The sequence below is a fragment of the Lepisosteus platostomus genome, chromosome 6, assembly GCF_059453375.1.
Source record: "Lepisosteus platostomus isolate fLepPlt1 chromosome 6, fLepPlt1.hap1, whole genome shotgun sequence".
Taxonomy (NCBI): Eukaryota; Metazoa; Chordata; class Actinopteri; order Semionotiformes; family Lepisosteidae; genus Lepisosteus; species Lepisosteus platostomus.
In genome coordinates this window covers 49,262,510-49,278,082 of record NC_142616.1, presented here as the reverse complement: position 1 = coordinate 49,278,082, position 15,573 = coordinate 49,262,510, and the positions used below count along the sequence as shown (strand labels likewise).

The 15,573-nt window shown below is 34.9% G+C and overlaps 1 protein-coding gene across 2 annotated transcripts in view; it reads left to right on the top strand.

Moving 5' to 3' along the window:
* fhit (fragile histidine triad diadenosine triphosphatase) overlaps positions 1 to 11,648 on the top strand; it is a 522,156-nt gene extending 510,508 nt beyond the window's left edge. For both annotated transcript variants that reach the window (XM_088636179.1, XM_088636180.1), the window contains 2 exons: positions 8,876 to 8,989; positions 11,522 to 11,648. In XM_088636179.1, coding sequence (XP_088492305.1) covers positions 8,876 to 8,977 — 102 coding nt within the window. In that variant the 3' untranslated portion in view covers positions 8,978 to 8,989; positions 11,522 to 11,648. The remainder of the gene's footprint in view (positions 1 to 8,875; positions 8,990 to 11,521) is intronic.
* Positions 11,649 to 15,573: the final 3,925 nt, after the last annotated feature.

The window sequence follows — 15,573 nt, the reverse complement described above, 5'->3', positions numbered from 1 at the left end:
TGTAACGCTTACGGCAGACAGGCACTGTGTAGGAGCCGACGCACCAGAGCAGCGCCTGCAATTTTTATATTTATAACTTATTTTTTAAAATTAGTCAAGCAATACGAAGCATCTCCTTTTACTTAGTGCCTGAGCATACTGCAACACGTGTGAAGCCCATAAACGATATTAATTTTGGAACTTAAACATACAGTATATGGCTGGTCTCGGTACTTTAAAGAAAACATACACACCAGTATTCCATTTCTCCCTAAACATTTTAAGCATCGAAGTCTTTAACTAACACGATACCGGAGTCAACAAGCATACTTTTAGAATTTGATTAAAAGGGAATATACTATGGAATCGCGTATCTCCAGAATTTAAAGACCAGACAATCGCAAACTCGTTTTCAATAAAATTATTTTATTCATTCAGCAGTTTGTGAGAGGGACATCCAGCAGGGAGAGACACACACACCGGTTTTCATTGACAACATTGTTTTTTTTTCAATTCCTCTTGTCTAACAGGAATGTTTTGTTTGTGGACAGACTGTTAGACAAGAGGAAAAGACCGCCTCCTCCTACGAAGCATTTCGTTGATCCGATCACGAATTCTTTTCCAGTCATACGCAGCAAGGGTTGAGAATCTCCGATTCACCATCGTACTAATGGTTTCCCGGAGATTGGGTTAAAAAAAAACAAAAAACATACTAACAACTGTGCCATCCTACTCCTTAGTTAATACATTTTATTATTCATAAACAGTTAACATTGTTAGCAAAATATTTTGAATTATATTTAACCCTATTTTTTCTTTAGTTTTGTATTTAACTTATTATATGATAGTCAGACTTAATGTATATTTGAACAATGAAAATATATTTTTTACAAGATTTTACATTAAGCACTTAAAATTAATATGGTTAATAATAGTAAACTGTAACATGCTGTAACAAGATCGGTTACAAGAAGAAAATGCTTTCAGAGAAAATGTTTCAACCAAACCTGTTCCCACACACCCCGCCCCCACTACCATTAGAATATACACAAACATTTTAGCGTTTCATTCTGAGCAGAAGACCCTCACACCTGAAGAGTGCTGGCTGTGACGAATTAAACCGGTTTTACAGGTTTCAATCACAGACCATGTGACATGGGACTCAGTAAACTACAGTAACACCGTATTTGATAACGCTTTAAAACGCTATAAAATAATGTGACTTGGCACAGAACAAGTTTACAACACAGTACAAAGATAAATGCTGACCATGACTTTAGAAGCATAAATTGCCTTACACTCAATTTAAACACAAGCTGTATTTAGCCCTCTAAGCTGGTTCATACAGAAATGTAGAGATCTAGGCTCAGAACACACAGCTTCATTAGCGAATACATATGCAGGACAACTAGAGAAGATGTTTTACAGAGGATGGATTTTTAGAAACATCCCATCAGACATCCCATCATATTCACAACGTGAAATCTAGAAAATAATATTACGTAACCAAAATCCGCAATATGGAAACAGAACCTGTGTAATTGTTGATAGATGATGTACTCGTAACATTTTTTCAAGACGAACTACAACATTTAAAAAATGACTTGTATGTACTTGATATCTCTAATCAATCCACGGGTCCCAGCACAAAACGAAAGTAAAACGCATACCGTTTCTCGCTTCTTATTGCTCAAAAGTAATTTGACCGTATGAAATGCATAATATAAACCTAGAAACATATATGTGAGCAGTACTTAAGCACTGTAGTATCGGTGTTAAGACATACCTCTCAAATACTGTAAATCAAGTTAAAAATATCTCAAGACCGATTCTGGTCGTAATGAAACCATGCAAGGGAGTTTTTATGTCCGTTGCAGTTCTTTTGCAACATGAATATAATTATATCGTTATTAATTTCTTGAGATACGCGATTCCATATTATATTCCCTTTTAATCAAATTCTAAAAGTATGCTTGTTGACTCCGGTATCACGTTAGTTAAAGACTTCGAAGCTTACAATGTTTAGGGAGAAATGGAATACTGGTGTGTATTTTTTTCTTTAAAGTACCAAGACCAGCCATATACTGTATGTTTACGTTCCAAAATTAATATCGTTTATGGCCTTCACACGCGTTACAGTATGCTCCTATTCTTTTTATGCTCAGCTACTAAGATTTCCCTTCAGTGGTAAAATTCAATAAATACAACGGGCACAGTAAAGACGTTTACAGTAAGTCTTTCTACGACAGACCAACGGACCACGAGTACCCCTGTCGGTCAACCAATCACGCAACGTGGTATCGCGTGTCATCTTACCTGCGGTATCTGTACTGCGGTGTCTGTACCGCGCACTTTGAATGGCTGCATCTGTATATAAGATCCTTAGGGTTTAGATACAGTAACTCCAGGAAGTATTTCACACTTACTAGTGAAACAGAGATATAGCATCCGAACTGGAAACTGAAGGGAATTCATTTGGGATAAAGAATTGTAAACACTTTCCCGTCAAATAGTTGAGGCTCAAACACTCTTCTTTTAAGAAGCAGTTGGACAACATTACTGTTTTTATTGTGTTTCTTCAGCCATTTTCAAAATAAAAGGAATGGTGCCTGATGTTAAAGAGGAATTCATGGTGTAACGTAGGGCCAAAAAGGCCAGCTAGGATTCCAAACAGGGTTAGTTTGGAAACTACTTTTTTAACACCAGTTATGCCAACTTTTCTAAAATCAGCTAGTTGTTGAACATGGCTATAGGGACAGCTACAGGCAGTGGGCAGTCCTGAAGAAGATGTTTACAAACCTACACAAACTGCCTTAGAGTTCCCTATATTCCTTCAGATCGGATTTTCAAATGCTCTTATCATTTCTTATCTAAGCAAGACTTCAGGTCCTCTGTTACGCATTGTACCAGAGGGAGAGTTTGAGTTTAGTGTGAGAGAAACTTTTGGTCATTTTGATGCTGATAAGCAGCTTTCCTGCCCAGATATACGAAGGGTATGGAGAGAGATACAGTTTTGTGAAAATCCTTCATTAACTTTTCTCATTTTTCATATTTTTGATACCTAAAAAGTTATTAGAATCTAAATCTTAATAACAGATACTTTAAAGTAAACCCGGTGAAACAATACAAAACATTATACTTTTGCAACATTTATTCATGCTCAAATGATGCAACATTCATATACAGTAACCTTGTGTGACAATGTGAACCCTTAAATTCAGTAACTGGTGTTAAACCACTGATTAGTTATGAGGACTTTTAGCCCATTCCTCCTTATAGAATCCCTTCAACTTTGTGATAGGGCTGCCTTGCATGAAGAGCTCTCTTCGGGTCCTGCCACAACATTTTGTTGTGGTTTAGGTCCTAACTTTGACTAGGCCATTGTGAAATGCAGAATATCTTCTTCTGCAGCCATTTTTGTAGATCTGCTAATATGTCTAGGATAATTGACTTGCTGTAAGACCCAGTTTGGGTTCATTTCAGGTCATGGATGAAAACCTGTAGAAACCTGTAATGCAATGCATAATTCACAATTGTGACAATGACTGCAAGCTATCTGGGTCCTCAGGCAGTGAAAACAGTATGTTTATCACTGAGGAAAGGAATTTCCTTAGATTGTGGCATGACTTGTCACCAGACACCTGTATAATGATTAAGACATTCACAATGTTTCTGATCTTTATACAGGGTTGTGTCTTCCAAACAATGTCCCCAAGACCTACTGTACCTAAATATTTAAGAACCTGATTCTAATTATTCACTTGCTTTTTCATGTTCCATATTCCTGAATTACTCATAGTATGTTTAATTCATACATTATTTTGTGCAAGAGACATTGAATCAGTTACTTTAAACTCTGTTGAATATTTACATAAAGACTAGTTTTGATTCAAGAAGGCTATAATTGTAAAATCATGAAATTTCCATATTCCATATATCATAACTTTGTTCTAGGAAGAAGGCTTTGGTCTGTTTCCTTCTATTGTTCTCTTGTAAAATAAAGCAGTGGAAGATTTGGAAAGGTTCATCTCTTGTCTACCTGCTCAACAAATTTAACACTGAAATTTCACGCTTCATTTTCACATAACATCAGTTCCTACCTGCAGCAAGTCTCTTTTAATTTAAAGCTGTAAGGCTGACAGGTGTGTTTGTGAGTTGCACATGCATTGCAGTGATATCTCACTCTTTGCTTCATGAGACAGGGCCTCAAAGACTTTATTAGACATTCTGACAAGTTTCTAGACAGCCGTCTTCAGTTTTCCATGGAGAAGACAAATAAAAGCTGTCAGAATTTGAACATGGTATATATTAAAATGTCAGGCTCTTAATGCTTTGGTAGAGGTCTAAATGATTTGGGAACATGTCATGGTATATTATATGCTTCATAATCTTCATTTGATTCACAAATATCAGAGAAATAGCCTTCCACCTGTTTGTGTTAAGGTCCCATGTAACCTATATCCAGTTAGCACATTGATGACTGCTACTGTACACTGGAATATTCTGGAATATCATTTTAGTACTTTTCTAAAATGTAGAATCTACAATAATTGTTATTTTTGTTTAATCATTCACAAATTTAGAATCATTGTTTTGTTAATTATGTTTGTTTGCTACAGTACTATGACTATCACACCCAAACAAGGTAATGACTTCAATATGCTAATCTTCCAAAATCATGCCATTCATCTCTTCTCTCCCTGCGTGTCCATTTTCAACAAAAGGGCAAAGGCATCAAAAAGAGGACATGGAAGCTCTCACCAGTTATAAACTTCCAAGGCTTGCAAATTTCTAAGTGCCAGCAAGGTACTTTATTCTAGAAGGGGTGAGTGCCGTTTTGCAAGCTAGGATTGCCCATAATGCCCCCTAATGAACATTCCTGTGTCCCCTACAGTCCAGCATGAATCTTAGTGTCCAGATTACATCAATATATGTTTAATACAAATTAATCTTTCCAAAAGTGTATTGGTACAGCTTCCCAGTGTTTTAGGTCTACAGACAGAAGGACATCTTAATGGGCGGCCCTTCAGCCCATCTTCCTCATTTAATTACAGTTTACTGCATGATCCCGATATCAGTTTTAGCCAGTTTCTGAAGGATCCCAGAGTGTCTGCTTTAACAGCTTGTCTTAGCATTTTCTGCAGACATTCTTTATGCAAAGTAGTGCCTTTGTCCTTGTTTGGCTTATGACGGTAACTGGGGTTTTCTTTGCTGCCTTTGGGGATTCACAATATCTGAATTAAAATTGCAATCTTCTTTGTTCTAGAAAAAAAGACATTTAGTTTTTTCTCTTTTTTGATGTTTTTCTGTACTACTGTATTTTCTTTAAAAAAATAATGCTATGCTAACTTTTGTATTTAATGTAATACAAGATGTCAGGGGCAGGCTGGTGCTCAGGAGAAATAAAACTGCATAATCTGCACATAATACAGTCCTTCTGGACCAATGCAATTTGACATTAAATAAATGAAATGCCCTTTGAACAAATGACAACTTAGTCTGTGGTTCTAACAGAACAAAATGGAGCCCCTGTAGTAAAAAAAAGCTTATTATTCCAAAAATATTTAGCATTTACCATTTAATTTCCTTACTGGCTAGGAAAATTGTATCCCTATCACAATCACAGCTCTTTTATATACATACTCTATGTTCCTTATTGTCTTTTCTATGTATTAGCATGTTGTATATTGTTTTTTTCAGTTTCTTTCATTGAAAAGAGAATTCTAGAGTAATATCTCACAAATGGATATTTTATTGCAATGTGTTCCATGCATTCTTATATGATCCTAAGAAAAAATATACAAAAGGAATGAAAAATTGTCAATACATTATCTTTTAAGATAAAGAGCAGTTAATAATATACCAGTAATGCAGCATGTATTTCATCATAATTCTTTCAATGGTTTTCTGAGTGATACACCATAATCCATTTATATTTTTCTTTTTGTCTCTACAATGTATTATGTGAGCTAATTTATGTTATTTTTGCAACAATATTATTTTCTTATAGTCTCTAAAAAGTGTAATCTTCTCACGTGTGTGTAAAACAACACAGATGGAAGGCTTCTTCTTTGTTAGCACAAAAACATAATTAGAACTTCCCGATCTGTGAACAGAACTCAACACCAGTCACATTAAATCACTGCAATAAACAAGTGCATGTCTACTCATGGGACTTCGGCACCATTTCACAGATAGGGTTGATAATTTGCTGTTTTCTTCCAAATGCAATCTGTTCCTGAGCTGTGCAGAGAAACTGCATGTGGTCTTCTCCAAATCAGGATTTCACTGAATAGCACAACCCACATCAGAGAGAGTCTGATTGAATAACAAGCAGTGATGGATTACTTTATTTTTTTAGTTTTTCTAATTTCTGACATGCGCTCAAGGTATGAGGTTCATTCTTTAAAAATGAGGCTCCTACCTGCATTGACAAGATGTCATTAAATCAAATTCTATTTCATGCTTGCTTGCTCATATTCCTTGTCTGTACATATGGTCAACATAACTGCACAGTGTGTTTTAATGGCATTACCATGCCAAATGTCTTAGGAATACTGGGCATTACATCTAGGACATCAGCTCATGCATATTCCACCCATTTATTTGTGACTTTATGATACCACTATAACAACTTTAGTTATAACCACCACTTGCATCAATATGCTGCAACATGTCAACCTATGGAATGCTGTCATATTGAATTTAATTTTTTTCTTACCATGAGTCTATATTTTCCACATTTTCTGGAATTTCCATTGTAACCTTGTTTTCTACTTCCATTGCTTTTGATTAATTGCCATATGTAAGATGTTTACTGTTGATCCCCTTATCCTGGGCAATTATTTATAATATTAAGAACAAATTGTCCAGTGTAGAAATCTGTGGGTATCTGATCAGAAATCCCAGATCAAGTGATACTACCCTGCCGGACTTTCGCTATATTCATTTCAGTCATTATTTAGCCATTTGCAAAGAGCCTTGATAGCTCCTACAGATTACACTATATTTTGAATGTACAGTAGATTAACAAAATAATGTGCAGGCCTTTATAAATGTACTGTTTGTGAATTGCTGAACTTTGCCAGTTTTTTTAGCAGTTTGAATTGTTTGTTTTGAAATAGATGTCACAGAATACAAAGGCTGAGGCTAAAGAACTTAAGAGGGTCTGTATGCATGTTGTGATGTTGGATCTGTTAATTCAGGAAGCTGGAGGAAGATTATGTAGTGTGTGAACAACTGTTGTAAAACTGTGAGTGTTACTAATATTCACTGTCTCCTTGTTGTAACCTAGTTAACTTCTGCAGTGAAGACTTTTTCTTAAACTCTTTCATTCTGTTTGACCCTGTAATGTTACCTTTCATGTTGACTGTTTAAAAACTGTAATCAGCTCATTGATTGTGACAACCTTAGATCTTCCTTTCAATATCCAGTGGTGTTTTCTAAGGAATTAATAACAAGGTAGAAGACATGTTTTCTGGTATTTCCGAAGAACAAAGTAAAAAAGCCTACTGCAATGTGATTAAACTGACCTGTCATTTTTCTTTTCTCTTAGTGGGGGCTCATGCTCTTTGGTTTGTATAAAAATCAATAATGGGTGGATCCCTTTTAATACCACCATTGACCTCAGCACAGAAGGACAAATCCTGTATGGCTTTGATATACAATCTATTCAGGCCACCTGGCTGGACCCATGGATGCTGTAAATGTATAATGTAATCCTTCATTTCCAATTTGAAGCCAGTTTTCTAAAGGTTATTAGAAAAATCATTAAATGGAAAAAAATCTTAATGTCAAAAACAGCATACACAGTTACACTGATAACATACCTAACAAAATCAACTGAAATACAATAATAAAAATGTGTTTTATCACTGCCCCCATCTTATTTTTTTTTTGGCTTGTTTTTTGGTACTAACAAATATGGTCTGCATTTTATCGGTGTCATTGATTCCTTCTTACGCTTAAGGCAGACACAGCTGCTAGGCAAAACTAATCAGACATCAGCAAATATACTGCACTTTTATTTGCTCTTTATGTCTTTATTGATTTTCCAAGTCTAGCACAATACATTGCTGGACAATCTTAGATACCTAAGATGCAGTTATAACAGCTAATGGAAACAAAAGAGCAAAGCTGTTTTATCTGTCATATGTCATGGAAAAACATACAGTACAACCTCTTTGTAGAAGAGCTTTAATAAATGAGACAATTTTGCCAATGGATATAATGTAATTAGTTTATAATTTGTTAGTCTGTGGCTTCTAAATCACAAACAGTGACTTTTTAACCGGATCAAATAACCAGAAAATTCCACACAAATCTAAGTAAAAAGGGTGAACAGTATATAAAATGACTTCCTCTCCACACCGTAATAATGTCCCTTCTCTGATGTTGCAGCATTACAGGACATATACTACAATAAGCACGACACGCAATTCTTAGATGTGGTTTTCTTTGCAATGAATCACCTGGTTAAAAGTGATCTTTCTGTTTTAGTTTGTTTTTTCTCTTAATTGTTGTAATTTCAAGTCCTAAAAATGTTTCTACAGAAGTTTAGATTGAAATGCCATACTGCGGGTACAGCCCTGCAAAGCTTTACATTATACCTAACTGAGGTTTCAGGCTAATACTGTATCTCAAACCACTGTAATGGCACCACTCTAAGGAATAATATAAGAATATCATACATCTACAACTGGATAATTATAGAATGACCTTAATTGATCAGGTACAGTTATGGTATGTATACAGTAGGTGCAGTACGATTTTTGAAAAAAAATCTGGAGTTTAAGCAAACTAAAGCAATGCAATATCTTTAAATGTGAATTACAATAATACCAGGACTATACATTTAAATAAACTGTAATGTGTCTTGTTTTTTTTGTGTTCACAGCTCCAAAAGCATGACAAGGAAGATGAAGACACTCCTCTTAAATGGAGATCAGAGGAGGAAATGATCTCTGAAGCTGCTGATCTAAAGAAATACTTCATTTAGAACTGCCAGATACTGCAAGTACCACAATTCAGATATCTTATAGAGTACTAAAGCACAGTTTCAACATACAATATATTACAATATATAACTTTAACCTGGGTAACCTCAGATTTCCAGGTTCCTAACAAAACATTTAAAACATACTGTATATTCAAATTCAATAGTTGCTTGATTTTCATTTCAATTCAGTGTCTACAATATTTAACTATTTCACTTTTGTGGTACAAATATTAGACTTCATTTTCAACATTATTATTATCAGTATTATCTGCATAAAAGTACAATGTGAATGTTGTCCATAGCCTCAACTGATTATGGTGCAAAGCTGAAGGAATACCATAATGTACGTCAATGCAACTTTTACATATTGTTTAGATGGTTATAGTAGTGTGATAGTATCTATAAATAATTTATTTAGTTGGAAATCAAAACATTAACATTGTCAGATAAATCTGCTTCCTTATTGAAAGAGATAAAAAGGCATGCAGTGTAAAATGAAACAAGGATGCATGAAACAGTCAGTTAGCATCTTTCCAGGAGGTCTGAACCCTTTGGTAATGAGGCAACATGCTTGTCTAGTGTGCAAGAAATCCAGCCTAGACTTCGCTCAACATTACAATATATAAAACAGCACATATTCGATGCTTAAAAATGTGTTATGCATTATTATGTGTTTAGTCATTTTCACTCATTCTTCAGATAACACAATTAGTTTCACATAGAAGAGGTGTTCTGGGGTTAATTATTTTCAGCACATAAATGCAGCAGTAGTATGTATTGCTTTATAATCCATTAAAAATACTACAAAAATTAAATTTTATTTTGCAAATATTTTATTTGAACCTCTTACATTTAATTTAATTTAATTTTAATTTTGAAAACAAGTGGTATCACAAATTGATTTTGCTCTTTCGTTAAGATCCATATTTCTTTCATTGTAAAGACAGCTTTAGTGGATTTTTTTGTACTTAAATCATTGGGATTATCCCCGTTCTAGAGATATGCCTAATTTTAATGAGCTGTTAATATTTAAATGATACTGCATTCAGAATTTCTTTACTACTTACTTTACTTTTTATCATTTTTTCTCTTAGGAAATTTTAACTTAAATGTTTGAAGTCTTGGATATTCTTTGGTTCACATTTGAGAAAGCTGAAAAAACAGCTGAAATCATGTCTTTATGGTGATCTGAAGAGTTTTTTTTTTTATTTGCTTCCATCACAATTTAGTGTGTATCAACAAGTAATACCCAACCCTAAACACACACACTCCTTTTCCCATTTCCTGCTTTCATTTTTCAATGTTTTACTGTCAGAGATGACAGGTTGAGAGAAGTGCTGGATTTGCACTGATGTGAAATAGTATTAAAATACCAACTTTGTACTGAAACAGGCTGTAGGGCTGAGTTGTGGTACTTGTTCTTGTAATTTGTATGAAATTGTCACACAAGAGGAATTTACTTGAACTAGATTCTGTGGTTTTATTCCTCTCCTTAGGTATCAGATTCATCCTGGATGAGATGAATCAACTGAGTTCAGTTTATAGTAAGCTAAACAGTATAACAGAAGTGTCACCTCACCAGTTTCTGTTTGGGAGTCTGACCCAGGGAATCATACTACAGTGATGCCACTGAGTGCAATGCATTGTATGTTATTCTTGAAAAAGAGAAATATCTTTGGACTTTAAGTATACAGGTAGAGTAATCTTTTTGCTCTATTATGTAACTCTTCAGCAAACTGATTTTCTTTTACCACAACAAAGATTTATTCATTATTACCACTTTTTCTGTTCTGTAAAGCTAGACCCTGATATTCTGTAGCAGAGCTGTATTTGGTTTTAGAAACAATGCAAAGCAAAAAGTTGATGGTGTTATTTGTTAAATAACAGACACACCTGGATTCCATGTACAGTATACGTTATTTTCATGCACCAAAACCACCAGGTGCCTTGTTGAAATAGAACAAGAACAAACCAGACATCAAAGCAAAGTACTGTGTGGTATGAAGCCTGGAAGGAGACAGTGATTACTTTAGGAAGGCCTGATATTTTAAAATACTGTAACTGGAGTTGTAAATTGATGCTATTGCATAACTTCCTTATTTCTGGTTGACATTATGCCTTTCTGACTAGTGTAATTAATAACCAAACTGTCCACAGCAATAGTGTGATGTACTGTATTGTAGAAATACACAGAAACAGTTTATGTACTTATAATAATTTGATATTTTGACCAATATTGCCAGTAACAGATGTATTACAGTGCAGACATGTACATTGGCCAACTGCCCATCAATTTAAAGATTAAATTATGCTGAAAATAAAAGGTATAGTTCTTCCTGTGCTTACTGACTTGCTTCTCTATGTGGCATTGGGGCTTGCATCTTGCATCTTGCATCAAGATAACATGTGGCAAATAAAATGCAGCATCTGCTAAGAGAATATTACAACGCTCGTTAAATCAAATTTATTGCAGTGCAGGGTTCTACAGAAGAGGATGAGGCATTTGTGTAACATGTTTCACTCTCTTTCATTTGTGTTGTTAACAGTAAAGATCAGGCTTGAAAGAACAAGAAGAAGTGATCCTTTGCAGACCCTGCTGCCTCATGAGGGCTTCTTCAAGACAGGCTTGACTTGTGTGGAGATAATGCTGGTGAGAAGTGAGAAGACTCTGATCATAATATCCACTACACCCCCAGGACTGAAAAATGGAAGAGGGAAGGACACAAAGCACAGCAGAAATATAAACACAGAACTGGTGAAACTGGAAAGGAGAAAACTGTTTGGCCTAACAATATGAAAATTCTTCTAGCATTTTAATGGATTGGATTCTTTCAAAAGAAAATTGTTAAACATTATGTGAAAAGGCAGATAAAAAGAAAATAAATCTTATTTAGGCATGTCTGCAGCATGCTTCCCTAACATTGTCAGTTGTTCTCTGTATTGCAAATATATTTGTTTGCAGGATTTTGTATCAGAAACAAGTAATGATTAGCAATTTCAGGACAATAACAAGACATCCTGCTGATTAGGTTATAACACCAAAGGTTAAAAATGAGAAGGGGTAATTTTGTTGTAGCTTGTTTGGTTGCTTGTAGTGTATTGATAAGAGGAGCTCATCTGGCTGTTTCAGTAATGTAGTTGGGCAGTTGGTCCCAGACCCCACCAGTTCTTAGTTCCCACTTGTGTTCTTGTTTCTATGGTGGTCCTGCAAGTTGATTGGGTCACTTTTGTACAACTTGTCAGATGAGGTATAGAGTTCTCATGCATTAGCAGCTCAAAAAAGAAGTAGCATGAAATTCTTTGATATTTTGTTACAATAAAATGATGCCTCTCTGCTGTTTTGACTTTTTTAAATTTTATACAATGGAAACTCCCAAAAGATGAAGGTTTAAGATACTTTTTAGACTAAACTGCTACTAGCAGGAAAGTTCTATGAGATGACAAATCATTAAAAAAAAGATTTTCTATGATGTGGGTATACCATGATCAAGTGCAGTGTTCATTCAGCTGGAAGTATTGGCCAGTGAAAATATGATGTTGACAGAGTAATAGCTGAAACCTGTGGCTTCTGTTGTAATATAGATGTAAAAGGGCCATCAATTTTAAACAATATTATTAAGCATGAAGCATTGCTTTAACACTGTAATTTAAGGAGTCGCTAGAAGAAATCTATAAAATATGGCTTTGCACAGATAAACTTGACTTACCTTTGAAATAAATGCATTCACAGTTTAGGCTTAAAGTTTCATGCTTTACCTCCAGGGCAAACCTGTGCCACCTCATACCCCATCAGCATACAAATGTGATTCACTCTTGCGGTCATGTTTTCATTTATAAGCATGAACACGGGAAAAGCTGAAATCCTTAAAACATATTGGATATAATTAACCATTTATAATAAATTGCATATGATGTTGAATTTTAATTAGAATTTACACCTAAATACCAGTTATGGGTATTGCAATGTCTATCATTTATGATATATGGTTTAATTACCTTCTTGACTTGGTTATAGTTCTTAATTACTCATATATTACAGAAGATTATGGGGTCATTGTGGTAATGGCCCAGTAAATCACATATGTTGATCCACAGGGCATTATAAATAAAACACACAAAAATAATTAAAATTAAATTTTTAAACACCAGTTGGAGTCTTTGGTCATTTAATACTGCAGAAAGTCTTATTTTGGGAGATAAATGCCTGTCTCTAATTTCTTACTTTATTGTTTGTTAATTCAGAAATCAAATTGAAATGTCGAAATTTCATTTGTGAAAGAAAATATAACGAAAATGTTAGAAATTCATTTAGCCAAGCAACTATCTAAAGTGTAACTTCACACGGATAAAAAAATACATATTTATCATGTTTATTTTCTTAGACCTTTACACAAAAGTAATCTCCTATAACGCAGAGCTTTCACTTAAAGGTACAGATATACCATACAGGACAAAGTCTCTGGTACAACAAGACCTTTCTTATACAGGAGAACAGATCCAGCCACCAGTAGAAGGCACTTACAATGTTTCATTATGCATTTCATTTAAATGATTATCTAGTTTGTTTGTCAACAATGGAGTTGGTTTGTTTTTCAAAAACATGATACAAGTTCCATTTCCTGAAAAAGCAATCCATTGTGTTGTATTTTGAAATAGCTATGCTATTTATTATTTTTGATACTGTCTCTTTTGTTATGCACCTGCCTTAGACAAGTTCAGAATCACATTCATGCAGCTCATTCCAGTGTAACCTGGGAAATCTCTTTATCAGTGTGTGTATCAAAACAATGATACCTTCAGGCTTCTTGGGATGACAGCACAGTAAGTACAGTACATACTGTACCATCACATACATTATTACCAGAGTGAACCTTTCTTGGATACTAGTCAATGAGATTTATTAATTTATTTAAAGTAAACCATTTTTTCATGGAATATGCTGCTTCAGATTAATGAGACTGAATGAGACTTGCCCCAGAATCCTAGAATTTGTGTTCCCTTAATAGCTTTTATGTTGCTGTTTTTGACCTGACATTAATCAAACAGATGGCAGATTTTCTGCCTTTTAAATATCTTTCCTTCTGTGGCTCTGCAGTTTAAAAACTATAAAGGTAAAAATAAAAATAAAAACTGGAAAAACACATAGTATCTGTAAAATGAAAATTCCTGTGAATCCTTAATCCTCAGCAGTGCCAGGCATGGGTGGCCTTGAAGTGGCTCAGACACCTCTGCTTTGGCAGACCATGAGCTTGCAGTGCTGTCAGTGAGACAACACTCCTCCAGGTGATGCTGACACTGCTGTGGGTAGTATGGCTCTAAGAAGTGCTCTTTTCTGAGGAAGAACAAGATTCAGGAAAGTGGTCACAGTTGTCCGGCATTAGCACAACACTTTAAGGGATACAGCTGGTATATTGGTCTAATAATGACCAGTTCTGAACTAAAGAATCAGCTGACGTTGTTTTTCTTCAGCTGAAATAATTTAGTTAGCATTTTAACTCTTAGGATGTTGCCTAAAAGATTAAAATGTTCTGTTTTTCATTCATGAGTCATGCACTTGGATAAGTCTCCCCCAGTAAATCATGCTTTTTATATCACACAAGTGTAGGCAATCCAGGACATCAGTTGCAAATTTACAATCGTAAAAGACAAATCTCCATTTGGCAAAGCCATCCACATTTTAGAATCCTTAAACACAGGAGGAGTGTATCGGATCTGTGCCTTGAAGTTACAGATATACCGGATTATTCCAGAACAACAAAAGCCATGTCAAAATGGGCTATGATTAAATATTTTAAATATTTTAAGATTCAGTTTAGTTAATTTTGTACAATATTTGCAGTGCACTATGTCTATGTGGTATTTAATATATAGCTAGCGAAACACATCCTAAAGAGAATATGCACTTCAAGGACAAAGAGGGAATAGCAATAAGTAATAGAATAAAATAAGTAAAAATGTATTTGTTTATTTTGAATAGTTCATTAATAGGTTTAACTATAGAGACAGATATTTTTTGTATGAGGTGGGGGTGACGTGGCATTGGTGTGAACAGTATACAGTATGGTAATGTGGTTTTCTTGATATCATTATACTGTGAAGCTCATAATGAATATTTTATGTTGTTTTGTTCTTTTAAAAGTCCTTTATTTTTCAGCACTCTTGCAATACAGTAGATTGTGAATCAGAAACTCTTCTCCTTCCTGCATAAGTAAATATTGCCAGAAAGCAGACCCTAAGAGCTACAGTAAGTCTGTAAGTGGTCACTCGGAAATGTCTCTGTGAGTATGTGGGTGGTGGTTTTATATTTTAAGGGCATTATTTGCACCTAATGGACTTGCTCTTGAAATGCATTTGCTGATTTAAGTAAATGGACATGGCTCCTGTTCTTGCTTTAGGACAGAAATAATGCTGTTTAAATGGCTGTTCAGTTTTGAATTTAGCCATCATGCAAACATGGCCTGAATCAAGCGACAGTGAAGTGAATGATAAGGCTAAACAGAATATCTCCATGAGCGTCCTTAAATAAGTGCCTGTCTCACCCAGGGGGGGCTCTTCTGCTGTTTAGTATTTAATGGAAGGTCCTTGTCTACATGGGT